The 17,562-nt window shown below is 40.5% G+C and overlaps 1 protein-coding gene across 1 annotated transcript in view; it reads right to left on the reverse strand.

The window, feature by feature from the left end:
* Nucleotides 1-17,562, reverse strand: part of CACNA2D3 (calcium voltage-gated channel auxiliary subunit alpha2delta 3) — an 842,189-nt gene that overhangs the window by 47,484 nt on the left and 777,143 nt on the right. The window contains exons 33-35 of the mRNA XM_055342619.1: nucleotides 15,408-15,460; nucleotides 13,839-13,894; nucleotides 4,071-4,182 (exon numbers count right to left, since the gene is read on the reverse strand). Coding sequence (XP_055198594.1) covers nucleotides 4,071-4,182; nucleotides 13,839-13,894; nucleotides 15,408-15,460 — 221 coding nt within the window. The remainder of the gene's footprint in view (nucleotides 1-4,070; nucleotides 4,183-13,838; nucleotides 13,895-15,407; nucleotides 15,461-17,562) is intronic.

Genomic DNA, 17,562 nt, shown 5'->3' on the forward strand with positions numbered 1-17,562 from the left:
AATTAATAAAAAAAAAGAAAATAATAAAAAGTAAATCCCCAAAACATAGAAGAAAGGTAATAATACAGATAAGAAGCAAAATAAACGAAATGGAGAGTCAAAGAAACAATAGGGAAAAATCTAACAACCTAAATAATGGTTCTTTGAAAAGAAAAAGAAAGCAAATATCTCAGAGGTACAGAGAGGGAGAGAAGGAAGGAGGAAACAATGGAGAGAGGGAGTTAGGGAAGGGAGACTGGGAGAGGGAGGAGGAGGGGGAGGAAGAGAGAGGTAGGGAGAAAGAGAGAGGGAGAGGAAGGAAGGGAAGGGGAGGGAGGGAGAGAGGCAGGAAGAAGGACTGAGAGAGAGGAAGGAGGGAGAGAGAGGAAGGGGGGAGAAAGGACAGGTAGGGAGGGGGGGAGAAAGGGAGGGAGAGGAAGGAAGAGAGGGGGAGAGAGGGAGGGAAAGAGGAGGGAAGAGAGAGGGAAAGAGGGAGGAAGAGGGAGGCAGAGGGAGGGAGGAAGGGAGGGGGTGAGAAGAGGTGGTGTTGGGGAGAAAGGAGAAGGAGGGAAGGGAGAGAGACTGATTTAAAAGGGGACAAAATTGCAAATGTGGCAGCATTTCTAATCAAAAGACAACTCTATTAACAAATGTATGCAATAAACATGAAAAGTGGGAAAAAATAGGCATTTTTCTAAGAAACAGAATTACCAATTCCAAAGATATCTAACCACCGAACGAACTAATTCAGTAGTTGCAAAATTACTCACACAGAAAAAAAAAAGTGAAAAACCTATCTATTCATAGTTTTCTGGTTAAATTTTACCAAACTAAAAGAACCAGATAATTTAATCTTATACAAAATTTATAAGATCCGAGTAATTTTGTGACAATAAAAAGTAAATTTGTGACCTTAATAAAGCCTTAATAGCAAAACCAAATGACAATATATGAAAGGAAAAATATAGCCCATACTTTTTTTTTCAAGATTTATTTATTTGAGAGAGAGACAGAGAGTGTGGGGAGGGGGAGGAAGGCTAGGAGGCTGGGGTGGAAGGTGGGGAGTAGGGATGGGGGGACTTTAGCAGACTCCCTACTGAGCACAAAGGCAGAATCAGGGCTTGATCCCAGACCCTGAGATCATGACCTGAGCCAAAATCAAGAGTCCTGCTTAGCAGACTGAGCCTCCCAGGCACCTTAGCCTCCTCTTATTTTGAGGACAGATGGAAAATTCAATATAACATGAAGACATAGCAAGATGGTTTTGGTTTTCATTTCTTTGTAATCAAGGCAATGAAAGGCCATCTTGGGAAAGAAAGCATGTTTTCACAGTAGATAATTTATCTACCTTTAAAGATATAGTATGTATGATATATTTCATAATTTAAATTTTTAAAAATGTTTATCAATGTAAGTCAACATATTAAAATTTTAGTAATGAATGTGGAAAAAATGTTTTTATAAAATCCAACATCTGTTCAAATTTCAAACAACAGCAACAAGAGCAACAAACACCCCTGAGTAGGTTTTCTTTAACCTAATATAAGGTTATCTATCAAAAAATATAGGGCAGGGATGCCAGGGTGGTTCAGTGGTTAGGCATCTGCCTTTGGCTCAGGTCATGATCCTGGGGTCCTGGGATTGAGTCCCGCAACAGGCTCCCCGCGGGAAGCCTGCTTCTCCCTCTGCCTGTGTCTCTGCCTCTCTGTGTCTCTCATGAATAATTACACAAAATCTGTAAAAAAAAAATCTAAGGCAACTCAGAAAATGGATAACAGTTATGGCTGCACAACACTGCAAACATACTTAATGCTCTTGGACTTTGTACTTAAAAATAGTTACAATGGGGGTGCCTGGCTGGCTCAATTAGCAGAGCAAGTGATTCTTGATCTCAGGGTGCTGAGTTCCAGCCCCACACTGGGTGTAGAGATTTCATAAACAAACAAACTTGAAAGAAAATCACTGTCAAAATCTCCTTAAAAATAGTTACGGAGGCAAATTTAATATTATTAATATTTTACAACAATTTAGAAAACCCAATAGCATACCACATGATTTCACTTACATGTGGAATTTAAAAAATAAAACAGCAAAAAAAAACCCAAAACTCATATTTATAGATGAAGAGAACAGATTGGTGGTTGCCAGAGGGGAGGAGGCGGAGGGAGACCAAATGGGTACAGAGAATCAAGAAGTAAAAACTTTCAGCAATAAAATAAATAAATCATGGGGATGTAATGTACATCATGGGGAACAGAGTTACTGACATTGTATCAATTTTCCAAGGTGATGGATGGGAGCTAGATTTATTGCGGTGACCATTTCATAATGTATACACATGATGAATCACTATGTTGTACACCTAAAACTAATATGATATTGTATGTGAATTATACCTCAATAAAAAAATTGTATAGCAAACATCATAGTTAACATGGAATTATTAGAAGAGATTCCCTTAAATTAGAAACAAGATACAGCTGTCTACTCTCACTGCTTCTAGTCAACAAGTCCAGTTACCAACAAAACAAGTATGGAGTTTAAAAAGGAAAATTTTCACAAATGATATTAGTGTGTGTGAAAAAAAGGTCCAAGAGAAACCATACACGAACTATTAAATCTAAAAGACCATTTAGCAACTGGATACAAGATAGTCAACATACGGAAATCAGTGATATTCTCAGAGTCTAGCAATTACCAATTAGAAGACGTAGTTATAAATGCATGCCATTTCTGGTGGCAGGAAAAACTATATGCTTTCAAGGTATAAATCTAACACAAAATTATAAAACTATATTAAAAGACATGTAAATAAAGGGACACACTTAGTTTATGAATGGGAACTTCCAGTATTATAAAACACAGCAATTATCTTCAAATTAATCTATAACTTTGAGCAATTTTAATCAAAACGCTAGCATAATTCATAGAAATTAATAAGCCGATTATAAAATTAATATGAAAGAGTAGCGACAAGAACAGTCAAGACAACTTAGAGACTATGGAAAAGATATTTTTTTCCCTTAAATATCAAGTCATATTATAAAGCTATATAATAATTAAGAGATATGGGGTTGACATCAGTCCTGACAAACCATAAACCTGGAAACAGATCTGAATACAGATGGGAACACATCCTATATGACACAGGTGCCATGATAAATCAATTGGGGGAAAAAAAAAGACCATTCAATAAGCAGTGCTGGCTAACAGGGCAACTATTTTGAAAAAGATGAAATTAGAAAAAAAAAATGAAATTAGACCCTACCTTATGGCACAAACACAAATACATTCAAGGGATTCAAGTCCTAAATGTGAAAGTCAATACTTTGGAGTGTTCAGAATAAAACTATATGAGAATATCATTGTGACATGAGGCAGAGACTAATTTCTTAAGGCACAAATGCACAAATCACAGAAGAATATATTAGATTACATTAAAATAAAAGCAAAGGAAAATTTCTATGCATGTAAAGACATCATAAAAGGCGAGGAGTCCGATGAAGGATGAGGAAGACACGTATGTAAAGCATACAACTTCAGAGAAATCATACCCAAAACATACACAACCCAAATCAGTAAGAGTAGACTCATCACCCCACAGGCAACTGCCAACAGAAATGAAGAGCTAAGAAACCCAAATGATCAATAAAACCTTTAAAAAGGCCCAATGTCATTAGTAAGCAGGAAAATGCCTAGTAGGTGACCAAGACTCATTCCCCGGACACCAGATTCCAGTGAGTCCCGAAGATTTGGTGCCTCTAGGAAAGACACTGAAGGATTTTTTTCCCCCAACAGTTAGCTGAAATGGCCAACTGTCAACTGGGAAAACATCAATTAGGACCTTAGGACTTTTTCCAATCAACAATAAACTCGACGAAAAGCCTCATGTATTCTAGGATGCGTTCTCAAGCATTTCGGATGCTTCCCAAATTCTAAATGATCTCTCTAGCAAAGCCAAATGATGCTTCTTCCAAGCTGGTGGACAGACTTCCTCACACAAGAGGGCAGCCATGTTTCCATGTCTCATTGTGATCGTGAGCACCCGGACACATGTACTACACTGAGCAGAAGGGAGGCGGGAGGCTTACTTGGAGCAGTCTTCACAAGCAATGTTCCCTGAGGTTTCCTTGATGGTACGCTCAGAGACAAACGCTGGATATTCAGTATCACAAGGCTCCAGGGTCTGTTTCAATTTCTGGGCTGTAGGGATAGTGGGGGGGGGGGTGGAGATAAAGAACACAGGCACAGGCTTTATTATGACTGGCAGCCCACAGTAACTCAGAACCCAGTTCCGCTCCTGCCGCGCTGTGATTTTTCTAGGCACAGCATAATGCATTATTTTCTAATTAGTCAAGTGATTTCATCTGCCAAGCAACTCTATAAGCTATAATTCCTCAAGCCGTTGTGTTGGCTTCATCCACTATCATTTATGCATCACAAGAATACTTTCTGGGACGACATCAGTCAACGGATCTCTGACTTCAGACTTACTTGAACTTAGCAACAACACATATGTATGTCTGAATAAATGTATAAAATAGGAGTTACACCGTATTATTTAGGGTGAGACTAAGGTCATGATACAATTGCGTGGTTTTATTACAGAAACAAAATTGAAATATGGAATAGTAAAATACGTAATGTCTTTGAACCACAGCCATGAACCTAATCCTGCTATTATGAAGTTCCTTGTCCAGTAATACAGCACTAGATAACCCTGGTACATGGATGGGTACCTAGTGGGCATTTGGTAAAGTCTTGGTGGTTGATAAAATAATGTTAACAAGTTATGTCCAGTGGGCAAGTTCCAGAGCCTCTTTAAATTTCAAATTTTTTTTTGTGTGTAAATTGGGGCTAATATAGCCCCTCTATCAGAGGGTGATGTGAGAAGTAAATGAAACAATATATGTTGAGTACTAAGTAGAGTATCTGCAATATAATGAGTGCTGAGTAAATGTCAGTTAATGATAATAATAAATAGTAACAACAGTAATCAGTAACAAGAGAAACAACAACACTAACATTCTAATAAAGTCATTGTAACATTAAAATGATAATGGTAGTAGATACTTTAATACAGGGGTTAAAAGCAAAGACTGAAATCGGGGAAGTTTGGGGTACAAATCCTGTGCTCCATTGCTTCTAGCTAACCCTCAGTATTCTCATCTGTAAAATGAAGATGCCAATAGTATGGGTACTTGTCACTCATTAACATTTTACCACAGGGGGTGCCTGGGTGGTTCAGTTGGTTAATCATCTGACTTGATTTGGGCTGAGGTCATGAACTCAGTGTTGTAAGATCAAGCCCCGCATGGGGCTTCACACTGGGTGTGGAGCCTATTCAAGATTCTCTCTCTCTCCCTGTGCCCCTCCCTACTCAGCTAAAAAAAAAATATATATATATATGTATATATATACATATATATACACATATATATAAGCAACAACACATATGTGTGTCTGAATATACCAGTAGAATGCTCTCATAGGATTCTAATACCCAAACTTTATACAAATTTTTGGCTGATGTTTATATGGAAATATAAACATGTATTTACAAATATATAGAATATATAGTGTACATTTTCCATACCAAAACTCAATAGGATTTTATCAAAATGATGTTTTAACAAAGTCTCAAATTGTATTCCAAATATAGTTGAATGGATGTCAGAAGCATGGGTACATGTTTTGTGGAATGTCCATGTGGAGGCTGCTGGCACTAGGTGAGCCATCACAGGACTACTAGGTGCTAAAGGAGCATTTGGTAACCACCAGATATTTGTTGGGTGATCAGGAAGCCGTGTTCCAAGCATGTATATCCTAGTGTGATTGGGCTTTTTAAATTATATATATATATATATATATATATATATATATATATATATATATAGGCTTTTCACTGAGCTTTAATTATTTTGAGGAGAGCAATTTGGGGTTGGGGTTAAAGCATAATGCATTGTTATTTTTCTCATCTAAAACAGAAGGAAGTGGATCCAGTCAGCTTTTTTACGTATGACTTGTGATTTCCAGAAACAGGTCACTGACATTAAGGCAAGATGCCCATATTAACTCACTGAGTTGTTCTGAGTAATGAATAGACCAGGCAGGTACAGCTTTTAACCAAGAGACATACATGGGCACTTTCACATATATGCAGGTGCGCACACACACACACACACACACACACACAACCTTCATGAAATGCTAGCTGGTGGAGAGCATTCCCACCCACCTGCCAGGAGTTGGACTAATTATATAGTAGCTAAAGCACAAGTAGGCACAATCTCTTTATGACTTAGTGTTCTCCTCTGTAAAATGGGAATAAAAGGGAATAACTTTACATGGTTGTTTGAGGATGAATTAAAACATGGTGAGTGGTGACACACTGAGGGCTGCTTAAGTGAACATATTTACTTGTATGCAGCCACATGACTGCATGTTATTGCACTGAATTCTTAGAAACTGTTGGTCTTTTGGAAGCATTGCTTTTGGGTTAGAGAAGGCCAATCAGGAGTGCCTAGGTGGTTCAGTTGGTTAAGGGTCTAACTTCAGCTCAGGTCATGATTTCAGGTTCCTGGGATAGAGCCCCACATCTGGCTCTCTGCTTAGCAGGGAGTCTGCTTCTCCCTCTCCTTCTGTGGTTCCCATTGCTTGTGCTCTCTCACTCATACTCTCTCTCAAATAAATAAAATCTTAAAAAAAAAAAAAGAAAGAAAGAAAGAAAGAAAGAAAAGGAAAAAAAAAAAAAAGGCCACTGACTCCCTCCTTGACTCCCAGCTCCACTGTAGGTCCAGCACTGGTGAGTGTCACGCTCCCAATGGCACAGGTCCCAGACACTGCCTGACCCCCATGCCCTGTGGTGCGAACTCATAGCAAGTGTCATCACGTGCTTGCAGAAAATCTGAATAATTCCCCTGAATGGTGTTTTTCTAGGCAATCAAATAGACAAATGGAATGTAAGCATCTCAGGCCCTCATGACAAATTGCCTGCCTTCAAGGGGAAGGCAAGGTCAGTTTAGGCGGCCCAGGCCAAACAGCAACCAGAGAGAGAGGCACCTGGTAGAAACATCATTCACTTCCAAGTTCTTTTTCAATGCTTCTGATTTTGTCAGGAAGGTGTCTTTGTTGGATGCTAGGGAACTTTTCCCACCTTTCATTTTCGTTTTTCTTTCATTTGCTCTTCTTCCTTCTTTATCTGGGGAGGCCACATATAAACCTCAGAGCACCTGGCTACAATTTGGTAACACTTTTTATTGTCATGGTTCTTGTGTTCACAATTGACTCCTTTGTATATAGCGAGTGATAGTGAGTTTCAATTTGGGAAACTTCCTTTTAATATTTAAATTATTCAAATTTCAAAAAACGAGTCAGTTAAAATGAAATAAAAGATTAATTTTCAAGAAACCTAATAACCCAACAACAAAGATTATAAGTGGATGTGGTGCACACGGGCAGATGGCACAGAATAACCTCATAATGGTAACAGCTACATTTATTAAGAAATTACTACATGCCAGATGTTGTGCTACTTTACATGTATTCATTTATTTAACAGTAAAACATGACAAAATAAAAAGAAATAAACTATAAGGTGGGAACCACGATTATCCTTGTTTTGCAGATTAGTGAATGGAAGAGCGAACCAAATACATTGCCCAAATTCATCCAGTGAATATGTGGCAGAGCCAGAATTTGAACTTGTGCCGTCTGGCTCCAGCACACATATATTTAACTGCTCTGTGAAGTTTGGCCAATGAAAGAGAGGAAGAAAGGTCTTTGGGGCGGGCTGAGATAGGCAGCACACATGATTTAAATAGGCCCGATAATTGCACCATCTCTAATTGTAATTGTCTGGGCCCAGTTACAATGGAATGAGTCCAGCGCTCTCAATGGTGAGGCTCATTTGGCTCTGATCCTTCCTGGAGATGAAATTCTTCTTCCCTTGACAATTGCAGGGCACCCATACTGATGTGGCGATAAACCGTTGAGTCTGTTTGCAACCCAACTACAGATTGGCTGGAAGTTGCTTGCTGTGCTTTTGGGAAACATGCGAATTATCATATAAAAACCATGGCCACATTTAATCTAAATAACATGGTTTATTATGAAGACTTTTCTTTGCCTGGAGTGCTATGGACACCACATATATTTGCCAATCATTACTGCTTATCTATGCAGTTGTGAACCAATAGCTAAGGCTGCCAGTGATCTAATGAGCATTGTTTTAGCCATTAGGCATTTACAACTCATTATCTTACAAAGGTGTAAGCACAAGAGGTCAGAAATCTCAACGAGGCCGATTCCTTACTTTACGAAAAACTGGGGTTCAGAAAGCAGACAGAGCCTGCCCTGTGTCCCAGAGAAAGTGATTCTCATGACCATCATTTACTTAACCAGCAAAACCATCATCACCACCTTTACAGCCAATACTCACTGAACACTTACTACATGCCAAACACGATGCTAGGCCCTTGGTATGGACAGAGTCCTCACCACCATGCAATGGGGAAGGCCTACTGGTCTTCTGTTTTACAGATGAAGAAATTAGCCCAGAGAAAGTAAGTTACACTGCTTGGCCAAAGTCACATTGCCATGAGCTAGGGGGCCCAGATCCACTTCCGCCAGTCACATCCTGGAGCCTCATTCTGTCCATTACACTGCTCTACTTCCCATCCCCGTTAGGCCGGCTGTCTCAAGCTGAAGCCATGACCTACCACTCACTCACAATGAAGCACCCAATGGAGCATCCACACAATTGAATTTCTTTAATTTTCCCTTAGCAACAAATGTCCCTGATGAGAATAACTGACTTGGGTTCACAGTAATTACGGGCAGACAACTGGGAATGAATAGAGTTGCCATTTGAAAAGCTTTCCCCTTCTTTTGTCTCTGTGAATGCACCCCCATTCATATTCGGTGCCAGCAAGCTCCATTCTCTTTGTGCAGCTTCGCCAAAATGATACCTTTGTGATAATCAAGCAGAAATGGGCTTGCACAGTCCCCTTCATTAAGGAAATGAAGCAGATAAACAGTGTAATTATGGATTCCATTTTTAGCTAAACAAAGATGTATGTCTCAGCACAGGGTCTTTATCTAGTGAGGGAATGGTAAATTTAGAATGAAGAAACCTTGCAAGTCAATACTGCTGTGATGCTTGAAACTTTTCTCTACTGACGCACTGAATCTTAGCATTTATATTTTCCTTTAACAAAGATCAGAGGACAGCATCCCCGAAGATGAGTCTGTTCACCCCCATTTTATTCATTTCTCCATCTATGGATTGGAAATAGTCAGCCCTGCCCAGCAGAAGCCTATAGGCCCAAATGAGATAATCCACATACGGCAGCCAGCTCTGCACAGGGGCTCAAACAAGGTGGGCTGCCTTGCTCACTGCCATCTAGCTGAGCTCTTGGCTTATGTCTGAGCCTATTATCTAATAGCTGTCTGACTTAGGTAGCTCAGAAAGGTTTAGTGACAAATTCCAGAAGTCCCCACCTCTCAGGTATGATGAAAGGATCTGAAGATAGTCTAGCACCAACACTCTGGAAATGAAAAAGCACTACACTGTATATTTGCACACTGTATGGTGATGATATAACCATTTGATGAGGTCTTTCTAGAGTCTAGGGTAAGGTCTCGCAGTGTGGCAACAGAGCAACGTGACTTGGAATTATCTATTAAGGAATTTTTTCAAAAGAATTTTCTCAAAGAAAATGGTGAGCTGAAGCATCTCATTATTCCTCTTAGCTGAAACTCTGCCCTCTGTCCTGGTACAGGGGGAGCAGAGGAGAGGGGATGTAAAATTTCAGAATGGGAACCTTCATCCATTTCTGTAAGCATCATGAGTGCAAAGGCCACCATAATCTTCTTCCTTATTCTTCATTCCCTAACCTATACTCTTCAGTCTACACCAGGGTTTCCCAACATTGGCACTACCGATATGATATTTTGAGTAGGATAATTCTTTGTTGTCAGGGGTTGTGTGTCCTAGGAAGTTTAGCAGCATCCCTGGCTTCTACCCACTAGATGTCAGTAGCAAGCACCCCCACCCCCTATCTGGACCCCCCAGTTGTTCAATGTCTCCAAATATTGCAATGACTCCTAGAAGAAAAAAATCCCCCCCAAGGCTGAAAAACACTGGTCTGAGCAAAGATCACAGTGACTGGCACACAATAAAAATTTGTAAACTAATTTCAAATCTGAAGGGCCAGAACCAGAGTCTGGGCAGATGCCTGGGGCAGCAGGTCATGGGGAAGAGGAGCAAGCCAGGGTGAGAATGGGGCAAATGGAGAAGTTGGTTGGCATGAAGAGGTGGGGCATCCTCATGCTCATCATGGAAGCTCCTCACCCAGAGGTGGGCAGGTACAGGGTAGTGAAGATGGATGCCAAAAAAGCAAACCCTGATGATGACCAGCCTGCTGCTCTCAGCACTGAGTGCACTGGAGCCAGCCATGGTCTCAGTCACAAAAGCCCCCGCTGCCCAAAGCATAAGTACCACCAACCATGTGGGGAGTGCTCTCTCTGTGCTAAGTCCACCCACTGCCTTCAAGGGCACTGCCTAACCCATTTCTCACACCTGCCTTAAGTGCCTGGTTATCTCTGCTGACCAATCAGGACACCAGAGCCCAGACACACCAAGAGACTTGCCCAGAAGCAAGCAGCTAGCAAGCAGCAGATGCTTGATTCCAGAGCAGAACTTGATTCCAGAGCAGAGCAGATGCTTGATTCCAGAGCAGAGCACTTAATCTGGGCAAAACGGCTGCTCCAGGCTCCCAGAGCTCAAAGCCTGATTTGAAGCTGTGGTGACTTGTCTGCAGGAACTGGCGCTGAGGCCAGAGCAGCTGGATGCCCAACTTGCAGTGCATTTTCTTGTCCTCTATTGATCTTCCTTCTTCCACAATTCCCCCTTTTTTTTTTAAAGATTTTATTTATTTATTCATGAGAGACCCAGGGAGAGAGGCAGACACAGGCAGAGGGAGAAGCAGGCTCCCTGCAGGGAGCCAGATGCTCCATCCCAAGACCCCAGGATCATGCCCTGAGCCGAAGGCAGACAATTCAACCTCTGAGCCACCCAGGCATCCCCCACCCCACACCATCCTTCCCTCTTAATCTCATCTAACCTTTTTCATTCCTAATAGTAAAACTGTGGAGAAGCTAGTGGAATAAGAAAAGTAGAAGAAGATAGCAAGCACCCATTTAGTGGGTTCCTTCTCAGCTCTCACGTGTGCAATTTTCAACAAAAGCAGGTCTGTGTTATAGGTAAAATTTTCTTGGGGGACATAATACTCTTCCTTTCCTAGTTCATATTTTGTTCTCTGCTTATTGACTCCCCACTGGCCATACTGATTGTTGACCCTATTTAATTCCATCTCCCCCCTCCCCCATCATTGGATGTTTTGCTGGCATATATACAGTTTTGTATATTGTTTATCTTGCTATGTCACCTAGTTTCATTAGCAGTTTTGATCTTATTAAAAAGATTTGTTTTCAGGGCAGCCCAGGTGGCTCAGCGGTTTAGTGCTGCCTTCAGCCCAGAGCCTGATCCTAGAGACCTGGGATTGAGTCCCACGTCAGGCTCCCTGCATCCCAGCCTGCTTCTCTCTCTGCCTGTGTCTGCCTCTCTCTCTGTCTCTCTCTCTGTGTGTCTCTCATGAATAAATAAATAAAATCTTTTAAAAAAGAAAAAGATCTGTTTTCAGAAACAGAATCTTATTAAAAAGTTTCTCTGCCTCTCTGCGGATGGGCTGTCATTTATTTTGAAATGTCCCTATTAATCATCATTTAAAGAGTTACCAGTATTTGCAATCATCTGTTCCTTAGTGATGATCATCCTGTCAAAGAATCCTTTGCTCCTACCCCAGTTTACTTCCTTAGTTCAGATTTCTAGAAATGGGGTTATGGACATTCAAAGCAGGTATTGACCCAACATGAAGGGGCAAGTGTGGAACCCACACACTAAGGGTCGCCAGGACAGTGTGTGTGTGTGTGTGTGTGTGTGTGTGTGTGTGTGTGTGAGAAAGAGAGAGAGAGAGAGAGAGAGAGAGAGAGAGAAAACAGAGCACAAAGGTGCTGTAATACTGGGCTGTCAGTTTCTCAGGATTGGGCCAACCCCAAACACACTTGGATTAGGTTCACTGTAATCAGAGGCCACCCTGTGCAGCCGCATCCTCACGTACACCTCTCTGTAGGCATTCCTCCGTGTCATACTCTAATAAGAAATGAGGGAATTCCTGAATGTAGGCAACATGGGCCTATGTGTAAATTATAAAGCCATGATGACAGTCACTATAATGGTCATACCCAGCAAAAGGAAGATTTGTTAGGGTATTCAGTATGCGGAGACTGAGCACCTATTAAGCACTGAGCATTAGTTAGGTACTAAGGGATAACATTGGTTGTAAGGCATAGCTCCTGGCACCAAGAAACTCTAGTTTAGTGTGAAGGGAACAAATTGAGACAATAATGGTGCAAGGGCACCTGGGTGGCTTGGTGGTTGAGTGTCCGCCTTTGGCTCAGGTCATGATCTCAGGATCCTGAGATTGAGTTCCACATCAGGCTCCCGACAGGGACCCTACTTCTCCCTTTGCCTATGTCTCAGCCTCTCTTTCTCTGTGTCTTTCATGAATAATAATAATAATAATAATAATAATAATAATAAATAATGGTTGTAGAAGATCTGGGGAAATAAATATGTGAGCTCAATGTGACGAAAGCATGAAGAAAATCCTGCTAACTCTTCCTGGAAGTATTAAAGGAATCCTTTCCCACTAGCATTTTAAGGGATGGGAGAGGAAATGTCAGATTGAAGTATATCCAGCACCTGGAGGAGGCTGAGACATTACTAATCTACCTCTTTGAAAAAGACAGATAATTAAAAAAAATAATAAAAATGGTAGCAGTCTAGTCTTCTGCTAGTTCCTGGCATCCCAGGTAAGAAAATGAACATGAATGAACACACACAGGAAAGAAGAAGCAGAGCATGTCTGAGAAAGAGTGCGTGACGGAGCAGGTGGGGCAGATGGCTGTGAGCCGGTGCTCATTAAAGAGCACTGGCTTTGTAGGGTATGGGGACTCGACTAGTCATCATTGTGGTCAACAGTGTCAGCACCGGTATCATTTTTTTTTTTCGTCAGCACCGGTATCATAAGGTAATTACAGCTATCATTTTTTGAGGGCTCATTATGTTCCAGTCACCATGCTCAGCATATATATGATTTATCATTAAACACACACAAGATAGGAGATAAATATTATTTATTATGTCTCCCATTTTGCTTACTATGGAGAAACTGAGTCTCAAAGAGATCAGCTAACTTGCCAAAGGCAAACCTTGGAGACAGGAATGCAATCTGCTGATCTAACTCCTCAACTCACACCTCTAAGAGTTTCTACTAATTACTGCTCAAATCACTGAAGGCTTTTGAGTAGGGAGCATAATATGATTAGATTTATATTTTAAGAGGATAATTATTAAAAACCATCAAACAAACAAAAAAACCAGAGTGGTTATCCATTCACTCAGCCTGAACAAGGCAATGTGTCTGTCTCCCTTCGATATTAAGCACTGCCCACGAGCTTGTTGAAGAATTCACCTGTGCAATGTACGACCTCAAAGTCTTAGTTAAGGAAACAGGTCCAAGTGTACATTCAACAGGAGCTGAATGAAACCTGTGGAATTTTTGTCAGACTGGATGGCAGGAAAGTCAGCACAAAGGGTGCCTTTCGCTAATGGAGCTAAAAACCATCACTTTTTCCTGGGTAGTTGTATGTTTGTCCATCCTTGGTGAAAAGTAGCCAGGGAACCCCGGGGTTTACCACTCTGAGCTGGGAAATAGGGACTGGTTGCTGCTTACCTTTAGCTGTCATATCTGAGTGCCACCAACTGCAGAGGTTAAATTCCACCAGGAACCTAAACAGGTGATGCAAAAGCCCAGAGTTATTTGGTCACTGGCCCCTTGAACAGAACAGCAACATTCTGTTATTCAGCACTGCTTGCTTCATTTGAAAGAATAACATCATGATCAGAAGGTACAGTATGGTTGGTTGTGTTACCCTTGAATTTTCACTGGGCTTTATCTTCCTTGTGAAAGGCTATTTTATCACCAATGCCAGGCAGCCACACCCTGAAATTCGGTTTCTCTACACTCAAGAACTCTTTTGAGAAATATCCTGCTTGTAGGCAGAAATAGTTTTCCAGTTATAGTCTGAGTCTCTAGGAAAAAGCCAGTTTCCAAAGGCCTTCCTCTGTCTCGGTGCAGAGATACAAATAGCATATTCTCTACCTAGAGTATGATCTATAGTAATAAAGAAGTCTTTCCAAATTTATTCTGCAATGCAAACTTGTTCAGCCTTGTGTGTGTGTGTGTGTATGTATGTGTAGCACAGATGGAACAAGCTTCTCTTTATGAAATTATGCCACAATGAAACTTCAAAAAAATATATCAGAATTTCTCAATTGCTGGCAAAAATGTGAAAGTAATATAAACCATTCTTCAAATGAATAGAGATAGATCAAAATTCCATCATTTCTTTTTTAGGCTCACAGCTACTACCTCCAGCAGCTCACTGTCAATTAAAATCTCACTATTGTCTGTTGCTGTATTTTCTGCCTCTTATGTACATAAGAGAAATGAATTTCAATTTATAATGTTGTTAAGTTAATATAGGTTGCATTAAGGCATAAAGAAGACGATGGCTGTTTATCAAAGGGTAAGAAATCTTCCTCAAACCCCTGGAAGTACAGCTGTAGTGGGCAAAGTAAGAACTTGAGAGTTTGGTGCAGCTTAAGGAATCTGGTTTTCAGGTTCGTCCATGGATTTCCACTCTTTCGTGGGACATGGTATTTCTGTCATGTGTCCAATATCTCTTCTGGGAGTCAAACCTTCCATCTTTGTGTCATTTCAATCTGACCTAAGTCACAGATGCATCTAGCACCCTCCAAATAGGACTGTAGTTTGGGTAAACAATTCACACCTGAGAAAAGCCGACACCCCTGGCCCAGGACTGCATAAGACCCCCTCTCCTGCACATGCCCCCTTTCCTGCACATGCCAACACATCCGAAGGAGCACAGTGCGCAGCCCTGGCAATTTGTTCTTCTGACCACAGCCCACCCAGGCTGCATTAAAAACAGCCAGACATCTATGTTAAATTTAACACTAACCACAATAAATAAATTTGGTTTGTATATTGCAAGCTGTTAGTCTGCTAAACAATGACATAAGGGCATAAGCAGTGACCACGAATGACTTAAAGATAATTTTTTGGTCTCAGCTTTCAATATTTCGAGGTATCCAATGAGGTTATCTCAGAGTATTCTGAATCTAATGGTTGTTCAAAACATGGAACACAGTCTTCCAATTCACTTTATAATACAAAAGAAAAGGAATGTTACTCTTTAAAAATGCAGCAAATTGTACTTACAGGACAAGTTCTGTCATTATCCATTTTACTGCAGCAAGGAAGGCATTATAAGGCTGAAGAGAAGAATTGGATTCATTGAAAACAATGCATCACATATGAAATTTGTAGTTTAACTTAAGGCTTTACATAAAGACAATGTTATTCTTCTAGAGAGATTAATATCACGTTGGAAAACAGCGAAGCCCTTGCTAAAAGAAGAACATGGTTGGAAACCGTATTCTAAAACTAACATTTTAAAACTTTGAACTCCCCTGTAGTGAGATGTGATTTACAAGTAAAATAAACATGATCTAATACAGGGGTTATCTCTGGGAGGAAAAAGGAAGTTCAGCAAACGATGTTTAAACCTTTGTCCTCCAGGGGCTAATATTTTGCAGCCTAATGCTGAGGGGCTAGAATCATACAACTAATTTCAAGTGGTAATCCACAGATCTGCCTTTCAGAAAGGGGATTCCCTGTTCTCCATCACTGTATGTCATTCGCTGAAATAAGCACAAGTTGCATATACTTGATTTTAATGTTGCCCATGAGTTATGTAGGATTCAAGCTGCCTTTTCTCACACATACATATTTGGATTTGAAAAAAAAAATAACAGCCATATGAACATGTGATTTTATCCTTGCAGAAAATTCCCTTCACCTCTATAAAAGAAGGTATTGACAGCCTAATCTTTATTTCAGAATATTTTAATTTAAAAAAGCATTTGGATTGTTTACTCTGTGATATTTTCTATGTGGATAATTCAATTTCCTAAATTCTGGAAAATACCAGGTCTTCCCCTCAGTTAGTTCTTTGTAGATGCCAGATATTCCAGTAGTGGATGCTCTTGAGAGGCTCTGACATTGGCAAAGCCCTCCCTCCAGATGGCAGGTCCAGAAAAATCTCAGAACCTTTAGTGGTTGTCTTTAGGTTTATCAAAACTTGAAATGCCAAATCCTGGTTTCTGAAGTTAAGGGTATTTAGTCCTACCCTCTGAGCATTTTGATGATAAAGACTAAAACTGGGAATAGGGGATTTATCCAGTTTTAAATAAAACAAAAACCAATTTATATACCTCTAACCATTCTCGAAATTTCCCTATCTCAAGTTCGTAAGTAAATGAACAAAACAACAATAATAACAGTCTACTAGGGTTATTCTCAGCCCACACAGATTTCAGACTGGATCCCTTGCTCTGATTTAATTGAGTGTGTCAACATCATTCCCTGAATCACAGAACCCTCAGAATTAGGGTCAGATAAGGATGTGAGCTATTAGCTATTTCCTAAAACCAAATGCAACCTGCAATCCTGTGGTTTTGCCATTATATTTCTCATTGCTTGGAAAATAAGCATCTTTCTTTCAAAAAGTCCCTGGTGGTCAGACCCTGGGACAGGGACGGTTTTGTGCCTTTGTACCTGCTGGGATGGGCAGTTGACACATTGGCAGTCCTAGGTAGTATGGGTCCCTGGGAGGAGGGAATGAATAGAGGGATTAGGGAGGCTGGGGTAGGGGGGAAGGGCCGGCACAGGGGCAGCTCCCTCGGGGGCAGGGGGTGGAGTGGGAGGGGTGGAAGCGCACTCAAGCATTCCATGCCAGACCCTGGCTCAAAGTATGGGCACACAAAGGGATTATGTAAATACAGGATTAAAAATTTAAATGCACATTATCATTCAGAAGAGTAAAGCCATTGAGCTTTTAAGCCTAATGATGAAAATATATCTTGGGAACATTTTAAATTTAGAAATATTCATGCTAAATCTAGGGAAGTTGGGTTTGGAAACTTGAATTTGAATATTGATTCTCACTTAGAAGCAGTATTTTTCAAAACCTTCAGCTTTCGGTCCCTAGTTGCCTTTCAAAAAATTTCCAGCTCCAAATCATTTCTTGCTCCCTCATCGTAGGAGAACCATGTTAAATATTTGGCTTTTAAATAATCTCCTTGCAAGATCTTACATCTGCAAATGAGAAGGTGTGTGTTTATATTTTAAAAACCAAAATGGCTCATAAATTTTGTGCTTCAAAACCAGATTTTAAGTTAATTTTTGGAATTTACAAAATGATAACATGCAAAGGTTATATTTATTATACACGTATACAGGTATGTTGAAGTATAACACGGGTTATGTTGAAGTATACTGTAACTGTTTTTCCTGTGTTTTCAGGTGACTGGTG

Source organism: Nyctereutes procyonoides, unplaced genomic scaffold, assembly GCF_905146905.1.
Source record: "Nyctereutes procyonoides isolate TBG_1078 unplaced genomic scaffold, NYPRO_anot_genome, whole genome shotgun sequence".
Taxonomy (NCBI): domain Eukaryota; kingdom Metazoa; phylum Chordata; class Mammalia; order Carnivora; family Canidae; genus Nyctereutes; species Nyctereutes procyonoides.